At 34.3% G+C, this 14,090-nt stretch overlaps 2 protein-coding genes and 1 non-coding gene across 6 annotated transcripts in view; 2 read left to right on the top strand and 1 right to left on the bottom strand.

Moving 5' to 3' along the window:
• Positions 1 to 4,215: 4,215 nt before the first annotated feature.
• LOC143209254 (malectin-A) lies at positions 4,216 to 9,124 on the bottom strand. Its single transcript, XM_076424655.1, has 4 exons — positions 8,205 to 9,124; positions 6,149 to 6,331; positions 5,999 to 6,056; positions 4,216 to 5,933 (listed from the first exon to the last, which is right to left on the bottom strand). The coding sequence occupies exons 1-4, from the start codon at positions 8,559 to 8,561 to the stop codon at positions 5,725 to 5,727; spliced, it is 807 nt and encodes a 268-aa protein (XP_076280770.1). The 5' UTR covers positions 8,562 to 9,124; the 3' UTR covers positions 4,216 to 5,724.
• A 458-nt stretch (positions 9,125 to 9,582) lies between these two features.
• Trnap-ugg (transfer RNA proline (anticodon UGG)) lies at positions 9,583 to 9,654 on the top strand. Its single transcript has one exon. It is a non-coding gene; the product is annotated as a tRNA-Pro (tRNA).
• A 984-nt stretch (positions 9,655 to 10,638) lies between these two features.
• Positions 10,639 to 14,090, top strand: part of LOC143209248 (solute carrier organic anion transporter family member 3A1-like) — a 74,585-nt gene continuing 71,133 nt past the window's right edge. For all 4 annotated transcript variants that reach the window (XM_076424645.1, XM_076424646.1, XM_076424643.1 and 1 more), the window contains exon 1: positions 10,639 to 10,934. The gene's annotated coding sequence lies outside the window, so the exon portion shown is untranslated. The remainder of the gene's footprint in view (positions 10,935 to 14,090) is intronic.

Raw genomic sequence — 14,090 nt, 5'->3', positions numbered from 1 at the left:
GAGACGCGAGTATTGGTACGTGTATGAATTCACGTCGGCGCGCGCACTTATTGAAGTGTACAATCGTCGATTGTAGCCTGCGTTACCATACCCCATTCGACATGCTCGGACTAGTTATTGGCTTGCTGCAGTCTTACTGTCGCATTTCTCCTCGTGAGCATGAAGAGGTGGGCGAATTATTGCAACGAATGTGTTCTCTTCATCGTTTGCAAGCTTTCTTTCATGCTTACCAATGTATTTGCAATAAGAAAGCATTGTTATCGAATATGTACACTTTTAGTTAGTCTGCGAATCTTCGGCGGAGTAGAAAAATATATTTTTAATGTAATAGTTACAGAGAAAGGAATTAACTAAATATACATGGTGTCTCAGATAAAGGAGGCCACCTAAATATTTCTCCGTTTAATAATTTCGATAAACCGATAATAATGTAACAGTGAGCGAAATCAGTTAATTAAAAATAGATTTCTTCGTTTAATAATTTTATTAAATCGAAAATAATTTACCAGTAAAAGAAAAAAGTTAAGCAAAAATATATTTCTTCGTTTAATAATTTCAATAAACCGATAATAAGGTAACAGTGAGCGAAAGCAGTTAATTAAAAATAGATTTCTTCGTCTAATAATTTTATTAAATCGTAAAAAATTTACCAGTAAAAGAAAACAATTAAATAAAAATATATTTAACCATTTAATAATTTTTTTACGTCAAACATGACATAAAAGTATTCTTAAATTGTTCTTGTAGGTTTACAGGTTTGTATTTCATCTATTCATGTTTGTCACAAATACATCTAGACTTTTCACATTATAAATGATAACAATGCAAATTACATTTTATTCAGCTTTGTTTTATTCTGAAAATATTACATCGTAAAACGATACACAGTTTAATTGAAATGCATAGCTTTCATGATATTTTTAATTGATATTGAGTCATTTTCTTCCCACGTCACTTTCATATTGCGGAATCACGTTATCGTAATGCTTCTAATCGGTGTAATCGCAAGCCAATCGAAGCAATTGTCTTAGCGAACGCTGATACACGTAGCATTATCTTTTTTATCGAAAGTAATGTTGTTGCAGAAATATAATTAATTTTTTTCTTGGTAGCTGTTCGTCAAGGTGACTTGTCAAATGATACAGATCGACTTTGTCATCGTTAAGAATCGAAAAATGAAAACATAGTTAACAATATAAGGAGATATTAGCAAATCAAACTTGAAGAAGTTCTGTGTGAGATCGTCTCCCTTCAAATAAATTGAATCTTAGGGGTACTGGAAGGCATCCGGGACCATCAGACATTTTTAATTTATTAGTTTCGAGAGACAGGACAACCATAACCAATTGAAAACAAACATCTAAAGAGTTTCGACTCCCGTAAGCAATTATTTAGCTTTAACGAATACATTATGATCTATGTAATCGTAATCAATGCATATAATCGAAATAATTACATTCGGGACTCCAGCAGATTCGTTATTTGTTTGTGAATCTTGGAAAGTCCATTATCTGCTGATTGTGAGATTAAAAAGTTGGTTCTCTGATTATATAAGCATACTAATTAATGTTTTCACAAGAGTCACATTCGTTGAAACATATAAACAAAGTACACTTTTTGATTATGAAATATATAATCTTGATATGAAACCTGGACAATCTAAAGTACCATGTAGCAATGCCTTTTAATTTTATCTTTTTTGTTGGCTCACTATTACGTGAAAAATATCCTTTATTTATATATGATATTTATTATATGAATAACATATTTTGTTTAAAGTAACTATGCAATTTACATATGTACAATATAACGTATGTAAATAGCCATTGAAGCAGAGGGAAGTGTTAAATTATAAAAAGGAAACGGATAATGAATACGTCGCCTCTACATATACATATACAACGTTGTGCAGTATTAACCCTTTAGAGATGAGCGTCTCAAAGCCTGAAATACTGAATAAATACTGAAGTGCAACTAGAAAGTTCAACTTTCATATGTACGGAGTTGTTTCGGCGAATAAATAGTAAATGTGATAAGCGAGGAAGCATTTTTTGCGCTTGCGAATCATTTATTGAACTAAATCCACTGAATTTATTCCGCTGAAGTAATCGCCTTATTAGGGCAGATAAACGTGTAGAAAATAAGAGAATGTCGGAAAACTGAAATTAACCATTTAATGTTATTTTATCCTTTTTGTTGGCCTTTCGTGGGAATTCTGTGGGAATGCTTAAAATCTTTACATTGTCACTAATTCCAATAATGAACTGATAAAGGAACTGCGTAGACATTCAATGATTTCTCTTCTTATAGTAATAATTATAATGTGTAGACTGCGGATCTTTATGCATTTATAACTTATGAAAATATTTAAAACATATATACGGGAATAGTAAGTTCGATAGAGTGTAGTGCGATTTTTATTTGTATTGGCCAATTACCGTTGATATTAAAAAAATAGGATTTTATTTCATTCCACTTTCTTAAAAAAGTCTATAAAAATGGAAAATTACACAAACATCCGCAGTCTAATAATGAGTTACAAATAATAATGTTTAAAATCTTTTAACACATTCTCACTAATTCTAATAATTATATTTTACATTATTAATAAAAGACAAAGAAATTGCAAGAAACAGGAACCGTGTAGACATTGATTTCTCCTCTTAACAATTATTTTATAACGAGCTAGGAATTAATATGTGGAATGCTTAAAATCTTTTGACAATTGTCTCATTAATTCTAATAATAATAGTACTTTATTAATAATTAAGACAAAGAAATCTCAAGAAACCAGGGCTTGTGTAGACATTGATTTCTCCTCTTAATAATTATTGTAATAAGTTACAAATAATGTGGATTGCTTAAAATTTTTCGACATTAATTGTCACTAATATTCTAATAATGATATTGCTTTATTTAGATAAATAAATAAATTGAGAATATTGAATGCGTGTTATTTCGGGCAGCTGTTTGTGCGAGTGTGACAAGCGAGTGTTGTGACAAAGTTCCTGGGGGACGATTATATTCCCATCGGCAAATGTTACGGCACAGTTTTGTCTTTCTTCTTCGGGGATGATTGCCACTCGAGACTTAGAGGGCTCGGGGTTTCGGAGACACAAGTACGGCCTTGAATTGACAGCTAATTGCCAGTGATGACCATACATCAAAGACCTAGACGATCGGAGGTCACGTGATCTTCCGTTTCATATGGGATGAATGAGCTTATTCCCATTAAGAACAGGCCAACCGGGCGTACACATGTGCATGTACGTAGTACCTTTAACAGTGCTCGACGACCAATTGAACTTGTTGGAAGTGCTTTCTTCTGTTCATCGGTGCAAATCACACGATCGATCATCGACCGCATCCTGAAACATGTTCGCGGCAAAAATGCTCTGCTGAACGCTTCCACAAATATTATCAACTCGCACAGTTCGACAGGAACGCAATGTCGAATCATCTAAAAATTATTTTTATGTTAAAACTATTTACAATTATGTAATCAGTTTCATTGTCTTAAATAGACATCACTGCGTTGTTAGAAAGTTTAATATTTCAGTTACTTCGCTTATAGAGAATAAAACAGGAAAAATTAAATCCCATTAGAAATGTGAGACAGTAGAGACTATTTTATTAGAACTATATAGTTTAAGGATGATCGAGGTTCATAGTTCATATAAATTATTTTACTATAACAAAATTAGGGTGTCCTAAAAATCGATGGCATCCATTATAGTTATTGTACTTTGTATTTGTATGTTAATGCACAACATTAATATATAAAATAATAAGAAGACAATATCAAAGACAATTTAAGGCTATTTTGATTATGATGTCTATTTAAGACAATGAAAATGATTACATAATTGTAAATAGTTTTAACATATAAATTCTGAAATAAATAAATACTATAAATATATATATGCGATGTATAAATACTTTTTTAAAATCGCATTTTCCCAGTTTGATTCGCACGTTTTTAAATCTTTAAAACAATTCTTATATATGTATTCAATTTAAACAAAAGATGAATAAGTATACGATACTCGCCATTTTCATTTGTTCAATAAAAACTGTCATAATCTTTTTACGGGAAACGACATTTAGAAAAAATGTTTTGCTTAATTCAATGTATTTGGAATGTATTTTAAATTGTTTCAATCGTAGTCGCTCTGTAAGGACAATAATGTAGAAAATGTATGGACAACAAAAGTAGATTGAATTTATTCTTTATTTTCTATTCGTACCTAAATTATGAAAAATATGAATTTGTCAATAAATCTTCGACTATTAAACAGTAGCCTAATTACTCCATGAAGATGCGAGAATATGCAAAAACACAATAAAATAGATTTTTCGTAACATTTGGCATAGTTATTTTATTATTTTTAATTTACTTATACTATTAGAATTAAGACGAAAGGAATTTTTTAATTATTCTTCGTTACTGTTTTTGTTTTATTGTGTTTTAACAACTCCATTTCAGGAAGTAATACACAAAGATTTAACTGCGATAAGTTAAAACTTGAAACACTATCTGGAAACAAATATTTAAAACACTGTACACTGTTTCCATTCTTATTCATGTATCAATAAATATTAATTTTCCAGTGTTATCTTAGACACAGAATTGTATCAAATAAATAGCGAAAAACACAAGCAATACAAATTTTTAGTTTAAGTCAGCTATGCCACACAAAATAAATTATAAGAATTGCAAATATATACATCCAAATTTATAATACCTATACAAACATATTAAAAAATTAATAATGAAATTATCAAACTAAAAAATAAAGTAAAAGGCAATTCATTAAAAAAATTCTGATATATATATATATTTCATACTTCGATCGTGTATATTATACTTGTAACAAACAAAAACTTAATTTTCAAAAAAAGGAACAAAATTGTAGAAAACGTATGTTATTAATACATGATTCAACATTCTTAACATAAATTATGACGTGATTATAATTGGTATATCGAAAACAATTTATGCGTAATTTATGAAGAGAATGATATTATATAGGACAATATTAACAGCTTTATTTACTCTGATTTGCAAAAGTTGAAAATTCCTTTGGTATTTTGCAGACACTATTGGATGCTCTTCCATTTCCAACAGAATATATGTGACATAGTGAATGTGAAACATTTCTCGTACAACAATTATATTCTTAAAACCAACGCAAAAATAAACAAGAGAAATTTCAACTAAAATATTGGATATAGACCTAACGAAAAAAGTACTTGAGGCGTGTTACACTTTTGATTGTTCTTCTGCTATCGTGTTGAATTACAGAAGAATACCGCGTAGATTGAAAAACTTTATACATTTGTTCAGGAAAAGACGAATGTGTGCAAACCTTTGTGCTAATTGCCAATAAAATGTTAACTATTAAGTAATTGATCAATGAACACATAAAGTGGCAACGAAAGTCATGATTGCACAAATCCTCACTTTTCAATATGTTTTCTAACTGGTATCTAATTTGAATTGTTTGTTATACAAAAGCATACATATAGATATGTTCATTCGATTAAATTAATAATAAATAGCTATGATAAAATGTGTGTCGACGTAGCTCAATAAAGAAAAATCATCTTTCTATGTACAATGACCGATGCTTGCGTGCTCTCACACGCTAAATTCACCTAAGCTGTGATTAGAACACTATTATTATTAAATACAAGGCATTTCTGTGCAGAAAATTTCACTGCCTATAGTTTACAGAGGCAAAATAGTAGAGGAATAAATGCCCCGATCGCTACAAAAACTGGTAACATTACTGAAGAATCGTCAATCGAATACGGATCTGGAGTTCTAGGGCCACTTGTATGTCGACTACGCACTGTAGACTCTTCTTCGTCTTCTTGTATATTCTGATATTCCTCCGGTTCTTGGGGAATAGGACCTAACTGTGGTATATCTGAAAATTGCAAAAGTTGATTACATAATGTACTTAACAAACTTTTAAATGCATTCAAATAGTACCTTCTAAATTTCCTTTTATAACAACAATTGCATTTATCTTTGGGTTATCTCTGTACCCCTGCAAATAATTCAAGTAAATTCATTAAATTTTCGTCAACAAACTGACTGATCTCCATTAAATACGATAAATAAGGAGACTAATTGGAATACCTTTATAAATTCAACTCGAATTTTTCCTGCTAAAATATCCGACTCTTCATCATTGTATATTAATTTTCCAGCTTGAACTTTAAATGGAATATATTCATCATGCGCTATACCACGTCCAACTCTTTCAAATATATCTAAGTCAGTAACAACAGTATGGTCTCCATTTAGAACCACATCAAAGACCTGAAACAAATAGTTGAAAAATGAGATTATATTAATGTTATTTTCAATAAAGATGCATTTGAATGTTCTTCAGATAATAACGTGTAATTATTAAACAAACTATAAATGTTTCTCTGTAATAAAATAAAGTATTTGTGAAAAAATTTATAGCAATTGCAGGTTTGAGTACAATTTAAAAATTGTTTCATAACATTTTAAAAGAATAATAGATAGAATAACAGATATAATATAAGATAGAGAAGAACCATATTCTGATTGTGGTAGCTTTTCGATAACTTTCATAAAATTTGGAGAGATAACTAGAAGCATGTGTCGTAACTTCAGTGTGTAATGAGATATATTCTGTTTTCAGATAAACGAAACACTGTATATTATTAGGTTGTTGCATATGAAATGTCCGATTTTAGAATGCGACTCTTATAAAACGTTTCGATTAAGAAATGCTGTTACAGTCTACAGGTTTATTATACAAAGCTAATCCTTAACACTAAACGTACCATGACCAGTCAAATAATCGGTTCTAGATTTTTTGATTTCACAATTAATGAAATGGTAAAGATGCTTCCACAAGAAACGATTTAATAAATATCTTTATTAGAGTACATATTATAATAAGAAAACCCAAAAATGTCTAAATAAATTAATTCTTGTCATTTTTATAAGGCAATCACGTGCCTGTTGCTTTTATAGCTCGGTACGTTTAGTGTAAATATTCTATGTTCAATTTTAATTTAGATGTATAATTTGACTTTTAAATAAAGTTTATTTCAATGTTAACCAACACGACTGTCGTGTATTCCTTTTATACAGAGTGGGGCAATAATTATGTCCACTTTGAATGTTGCTGTTGTTTGTAATAATATGAAAAATGTTATATTCAAAATGTACACGGTATAGAGGGGGGCATATTGTGACACAAACATTTTCTGCGTGTGTGTTAAATGTTGGGTTGGAAAGACCTACTTTCTGTGTCATGAATCGGTAGACTATCGAATTCTAAGTAAAAATGTACTGATCTCCATATGTCCTAAATCTAATAGTTAACGAGATATTATCGAAATAATTTTCTTTCTTCTTTGAATAATATCTCGTTAACTATTAAGCTTAGGACATATGAAGGTCAACACTTTTATACTGAGAATTTGATACTTTCTAGATCTGCGATATAAAAAAGGACATATTCTACTTAAAAAAATCAAGGAGATCTTGGAATCTCCTCTATGCCTCCACCAATGCAGAAAATGTTTGTGCCACAATATGCCCCCCTCTACATTGTGTAAGTTTTGTATAAAACATTTTTTCATATTACTACAAATAACGGCAATATTCAAAGTGGACATAGTTATTGCCCCACCTTATGTCTGGAAAAAATAACTTTTATGTAAATCTTGGTCAAAATGTGGTGATTAATTAACTTACTAGTCGTTGATGGTAAAAAAATTACAAAATCGAGATAACAATCTTGTAAATGAGAAACGTAAATGACCATAATATCTTATTTTTACCGTAATACAATCAAGAAACTTGAAATGTCTAGATAGAATACATTGGGTACAAAATCGCGTTTGTTTCATGTCATTGCTAAAAATTGGATATTTCATATGCAACAACCTAATATTTTCTTTACAAAAATTAACACAGGTTCTAAATGACCTCTATATATCTCTAGAATATGTTGCAGAGTCTGCAGAATTTGATACGTGTCTGAACGAACCATCTTTTATTAGCAAATATGATGTTCAAATAACAGAATACTCATACACAATGGACGTTCAGATATGATAAATTTGCACTGTTTACCTTACTGTGAAAGAAAATTGTACGATGTAACATATAAATTAATAATTCAGATGAAAATATGATAAACTATTACCTTCATATTGGGGGAATTAAAATAAACTTCACAGAACTTTAATATCATAACATATTCTCCATCTTCGCTAATTGGTATATCGTATCCAAATGTACTGTGGTGGTAACGTTCTGTCTGATAAAGTATTTGATCGATGGCATTTACACGTCCAATGATTAGCTGTTTTCCATAGTCAGATGCTGTTCCAACTTTGCTCATTAACGGATCTTTGACATAGCGAATTCCATAACTGTCAGTGTGTGCATCTCCACCAGAATTTATTGCATATATCACTTCCAAACCCTGAAAACTTTGCACACAAACGGCGAGAAATAATATTGATATTGTCAACAAATGTACTCCCCATTCCGAGCTCATTTTTCTTATTATACAGTAAAATGAGGTTCAACTTTCTCCACGTAACAATGTAATCATAACTTTCCGCTTCTGGATTTGTTCTGACCGGCAAGTGAGGTTACAATTTTCATAGAAAAACATTTAAGGTCAACGATGTTACGACGTTACACACACAACAATGCACATGTTAGACGGAGAAACACAGTTCTGTTGTGTTTGATTTAAATTAAGATAACGAACGTTGTCTGTTGTCAACAAAAGTTATGTATCCCTTCGGGACACGAAACACGCGCTTTTCAACATACGTTGACGACTGCCACGTTAGGATTACGTGGTCATTGGTGAGTCAGGTTAGGTAGATTGAAACAGCTTTTAATCAAAAGTACAAAAAACTGTAATGTCTTGATTTAAAAACTGTATAAACTTATTCTTAAATGTACGTAGTGTAAATTCAATTTTAACTAGTATAATTGTAACCTAGAGAATGCATAGTTATTATTTACATAACATTATAAAGTTTATTATAACCAGGGAGAAAATGAAAGCGCTCACGCCCGGTGTTTCAATATCTTCACTTTTACTCGACTATAGTGCTGCACCAAACGGACCAGAACCTAATTTATTCCTCGTTAGCATAGACTAGAACCCACTAACTTACAGGATATACGGTCCTTGTCATAACTTTTGCACAGTCGGTTACATGACCACCTCACGATATCTTCTGTATATATAGCTGCAAACTTATTTACCAACAGAGATAATGCAATTTATTTTGTATTGCTATCTTTTGCAATAATTCATTATTTTTTATTTAATATCACTTATTAATATTTAGTATATTAAAATAACTTACAATGTACTATTGCATATGTAGGAAGTGTAATATTTAAACAGATAGGTCTGAAACGCACAAATCTAATTCTATTCGTCTTATTTAGATTCTTATTAATTATTTAGACACAATTATATACAAACTTGTAATTAGAAATGTTTCAATTATTCAGAAAATTCATGGCCGAAATTATGAAAACTTTTACTATCAGGCCTCTTGGTCTAGGGGTATGATTCCTGCTTTGGGTGCAGGAGGTCCCGGGTTCAAATCCCGGAGAGGCCCGATTTTTTTAAACTTTCAACCTTATAATCTGTAATTGAAAAATATACGTATGATGATTTTTGAAGAAATCATCACAATTATTATTATTTCACTCGCATAATTATAGCTTACTTGACTAAGAACGACTACTAACGACTTAACCAAAAAATTTTATTTAAGCAATATCGTAACAAATATAATATTTCAAAAGACAGAAAGAGTTTGGGAACATGGTACACAGCTCTCTTATCAAACATATTTTGATTCGTATTCGCAATTAGGTCATTTACTTCGTTATCAATCTACATAATTTATGCGGGGCTGTATCACTGAAAACACAAGACCTCCGTCTGTCTTCTCGATGTCACATGTTCTGTGTAAATATTTACAGAGATACGGTCTAATTAGTCACAATTATTAACAATCCAAGGTATAATTAACGAACAAAACATATTTCACGAAAATGGAAGCCACGTATTTCGGTACAGCAGCACTGCACGTTAAGATAAAGATGAAAGTGGAATTTTACACACAATTTTACTACATCATAATATCGGTTACTCAAAAGTATACGATCCACGACATTTTATTTATATTCTATGCAACAATCAAGCAGAAGAAGAGTGACTAAAGACTGCAATGCATTTTCGAACCTCATTGATTACTATGAAAGAGAATTTTAATTAAACACTAATCCCTTTGCCGATAAAACTAGAATTCACTACAATGTCCAATAAATTGGACATATTCATATTTAAGATTTACAATTACACATTAACATTAACTTTCTCAAAAAACGGTGAGCTAAAATAACAGTTTTGCAATTTTTCAATAAACCTTGTAAATATAAGATGGACGTGAATTGATATAGAAACTCGTTAATTACACAAGAAAAACCGAAGATCCCCCACTAATTTCCCAGAGTGCTCCGCGGCCGTTTCAAATCTCGCGGGGCAAGTTTCCCTACTCCTCTTGAATGTCTAAGATGGCGTCGCGAGCTCGCGGCGCGCATGCACCAGTTCCTCAATGGTCGGGCAAAAACACAGCTGGTCTACGATCACCGAAGCAAGCTGACGGTCGGAACGCTATCAATGTGATTTTCGTGTGATTCTCACCGATCTACCGGTCAGATCGCGAGAGTACGTGGCGAGAGCGTGCATCGAAGAATCGTTCAGTGCCCGGGGCCAGTGTTTGATGTGTGTGCTTAGATGTATGCAAACCTCGGTAATCTCGGTGTCACGAGGATTTTTCACTGCCCTGGATACAAAGGAGTTCCGAGAGGTGGTTCGAGCGTCCTTTCGGTGAGTCCTTTTCGTATCCTAATCCAATCACATTCCCCGGAAACCATGATCCACCATACAGTTCCACCTTCAATCATCTCAGCCAAATCGAGTGACCATTTTCCACCCGAAACACTCGTATGTGATCTATCCGGGAAGTCCGATTCCAAGTCCCATCAACCCGAACTTTCGAGCCACGAAAGATTCGATCCTCTTCCTCCCGTAGCAATAAACAACCATTGTTATCATTTATTTCTTACCGACTCGCGATCGTGTCAACAATAGACTCGTTAGCAACCGTGGAACTCTGGGGGGGTGACGTTTTTTCATAACTTTCCAGGGTTTCGAATTAGTTGATGGTTAATTATAAGGAATCAAATGGAACAATAGATTGTGCTCCCTCGGTAAAAAAGCGTTCTCCAAATCGGAAGCCCGGCGTTTTGCGGGCCGTGCAGCAGCATCATCGGTAAATAGGTCAGAGGAAAGTTTCTGTAATCCCGCAGTGAGAGATCCCGGACAGGTTCGCCTGTTGAGAGGGAGATTCTTATCGCTTGTTATCTGTCGTTGCTCCTCTACTGCATGCGGAAAACCATAGGACCCTCGAAGAATCCCCACGCACACGTTGTCTTTTGTTATCTCGGATAGTGGAGGATCATAGCTCTCCCCCGGATTTTTCTCATCGTTACGCAGGGTACGTGCGCACCGACGGTAAACAACAAGGACGGAAGTCGGCTACGTCGGGCCACGCGTACTTGGGGGATAAGATACAGTGGCTGGAGATAGCACACCTTCTGGTTTTCTTTCAAATTTTTTTACTTCCTTCTGGGACCCCATGGCTCACGCAATTATTTCTACGGATTTTAAAATTCGTCGCCGTGATGGTGCCTCGAGTGCACCGTATTTTTTGTTGGCTGGTTCTAGGAGATGCTGGAGGGTTGAAAAAGTGGAATTTTTGATGCATCGAATAATTTTAGTTTCTGAAAGAACGTGTGCACTGTGCTTGGATAGGAATTCGTTGCAAAAGATGCTGGGGGGTTGAACGAGTAGAATTCTGTTCATTGGGTAATTCGTTTGAAAGAGTAACATTCTTCAGCTAAATCTTAATTCTTCAGGTTTCGTTGCATCCGACAAATTATGTGTTTCATTTTCTTGGGAATACGTGTGTACCACATTTTATTATCGCTCATTTATAAAAGAAGGGTCGGCAGAGAATAAATCTTGAGCCGGGTCTTAACTTTTTAGTTTTCGTTGCATCGAATAAATTATTTCAGGTGTTGGAATCTTTTGTGGCGACTACTTCGTCAGCAGACACGTTGAAGCAAATAAGATGTGTGGCGAACGCTTTTTGTCCCATATACTGTGTGTCCAAATAAATAGGCAACGTTTGTGAATCTAACCTATAGATATTGTTCTTTATTATATTTACTATTCTATCTTTTATATATAATATATTATTTTTCATGTTCTCATTGTTTATACAAAGGGATCGAGTTACATACGGTAAAATTGCTCGTAGAAAAACAGATCGCCCACACGAGAAAGTTTGTTCGTCAATGCCCTATATCTACCATGTAGTTTCCGTATTTTTTTTTTTTTCGTGCTTACAAAACTTTAACCCTCGTTCAACAAACCGGAAATAGCGTCGCTGCAAACAAATATCGGGTTACCTGAAACATATCTAATTTCGTATATGCTTCAAAAGTGCGGCTATCTACACAAAATATTATTTAATAATGCCGAGCGTTAAAACAAAAGAAATATGTTACGAATGAAATAATTGAATCGTTACCGTTCAAGTTTTGTGACGCAGCTCCAAAACGGAAGTGAATCATCAAAATTGGGTCTTTCGTGAGCGGCGTGGGTCCATTATTTCGTGAGTCACCGTGTACAGGGTGGACTCGTGATACTTTTTTTTTTTTGGCTGATCAGCTTTTATATCTCGGGACCGCGAGAGCTGGACGGAAATTTAAGACGGGATGGGTCTGACAAGAGGAGCCTATCGATGCCGCAGGACATTTTATTGCCCGAGAAAGGCACTATGCTCCGTTCTCCGAAAGAAGAGATCCGGGCAGCTACAATAGCTGTCCTTTCCACTCTAAGCAGCATGAGTGTCGTCTATCTCGAGCTATCTTGGCGGGGGTGAACAGCTGTTACGACCTCCGGTGCCTCTTTTGTCGAAAAACGGCCCATAGAGGTACCTAACGGCGATTTCTATAGTCATAGAAAAATTAGAGATTGCGCGAACAACATTCTCTGCTAGCGAATCATCGTGGTCGAATTTGTTTCTGCGTTCAAATGGCTATTGACGTTACATTGAAACAGAGATTAGACAAGTCCTGAAAGATACCCCTGAGCCTTATCGTGTTTCGGTCAATTCTTTTGTTTCGGGACTTGAAACATGAGTACACTATCTCCCTGTCGATTTTACACCCTGTATATTTTTCACGTGGGGGATACGTCGAGCTCTGCTTACAGGGGTGGCGCGCAATCGAGACGCTAAGGGGGTTGGAGAAACTAAATCTCTAATACTGGCTACTTACGCCTCCCAGTTGTCGCGAGGAGTACTCTATCCCCTTGCCTGGTACATAATACGAAGTCAGCCTCTTGATGAAGAATTCACAGAGAATTCAGTGAACATGTTGAACATGTCGTTGGATGCAAGCGAAAGAAAAAAAAAGCGAAGTTGTAAGTACCGTGAATTTCATCGTTTCACAGTTTTAGCATCGCTTTTAGTATACAGTCTCCGACACCGTGAAAAATCGTTGATTACCGACATAGGGGCTTAATGCGCCATCGTTGGTGTCGTTAGCCCAGCCCGCGTGTTTACGCGCAAACACAGCTGTGCCGTAATTCGACGGATAACGTTATCATCTCAACGCAGTATCTGCGAGCGAGGTCTTGAACCCTGTTGTCGTCCTCGTCGAACTCTATTTTATTTTACGCCTTCATTGCTCTACGATTCGGTGGCATATCGAGTACATACTTGACCAAAGTAATGTTGCCGCAGTCGTCCTGAGGACTCTGACCTTGTCCTATACAAAACGTCCGGGCTTTTAATCGTCGCACCAATTAACGTGCCGGCAACTCGGTATTGCGGCTTAATTAGTCGGTCCGTGACGAGCCTGGTCAACCGGCCATTGTTAAAAACATCATAAATTGTCCCCCCCCTCTATCTCT

The sequence above is a fragment of the Lasioglossum baleicum genome, chromosome 6 (genome assembly GCF_051020765.1).
Source record: "Lasioglossum baleicum chromosome 6, iyLasBale1, whole genome shotgun sequence".
Classification (NCBI taxonomy): domain Eukaryota; kingdom Metazoa; phylum Arthropoda; class Insecta; order Hymenoptera; family Halictidae; genus Lasioglossum; species Lasioglossum baleicum.
The sequence above is the reverse complement of the archived record's forward strand: the minus strand, read 5'-3'. Positions and strand labels throughout refer to the sequence as shown.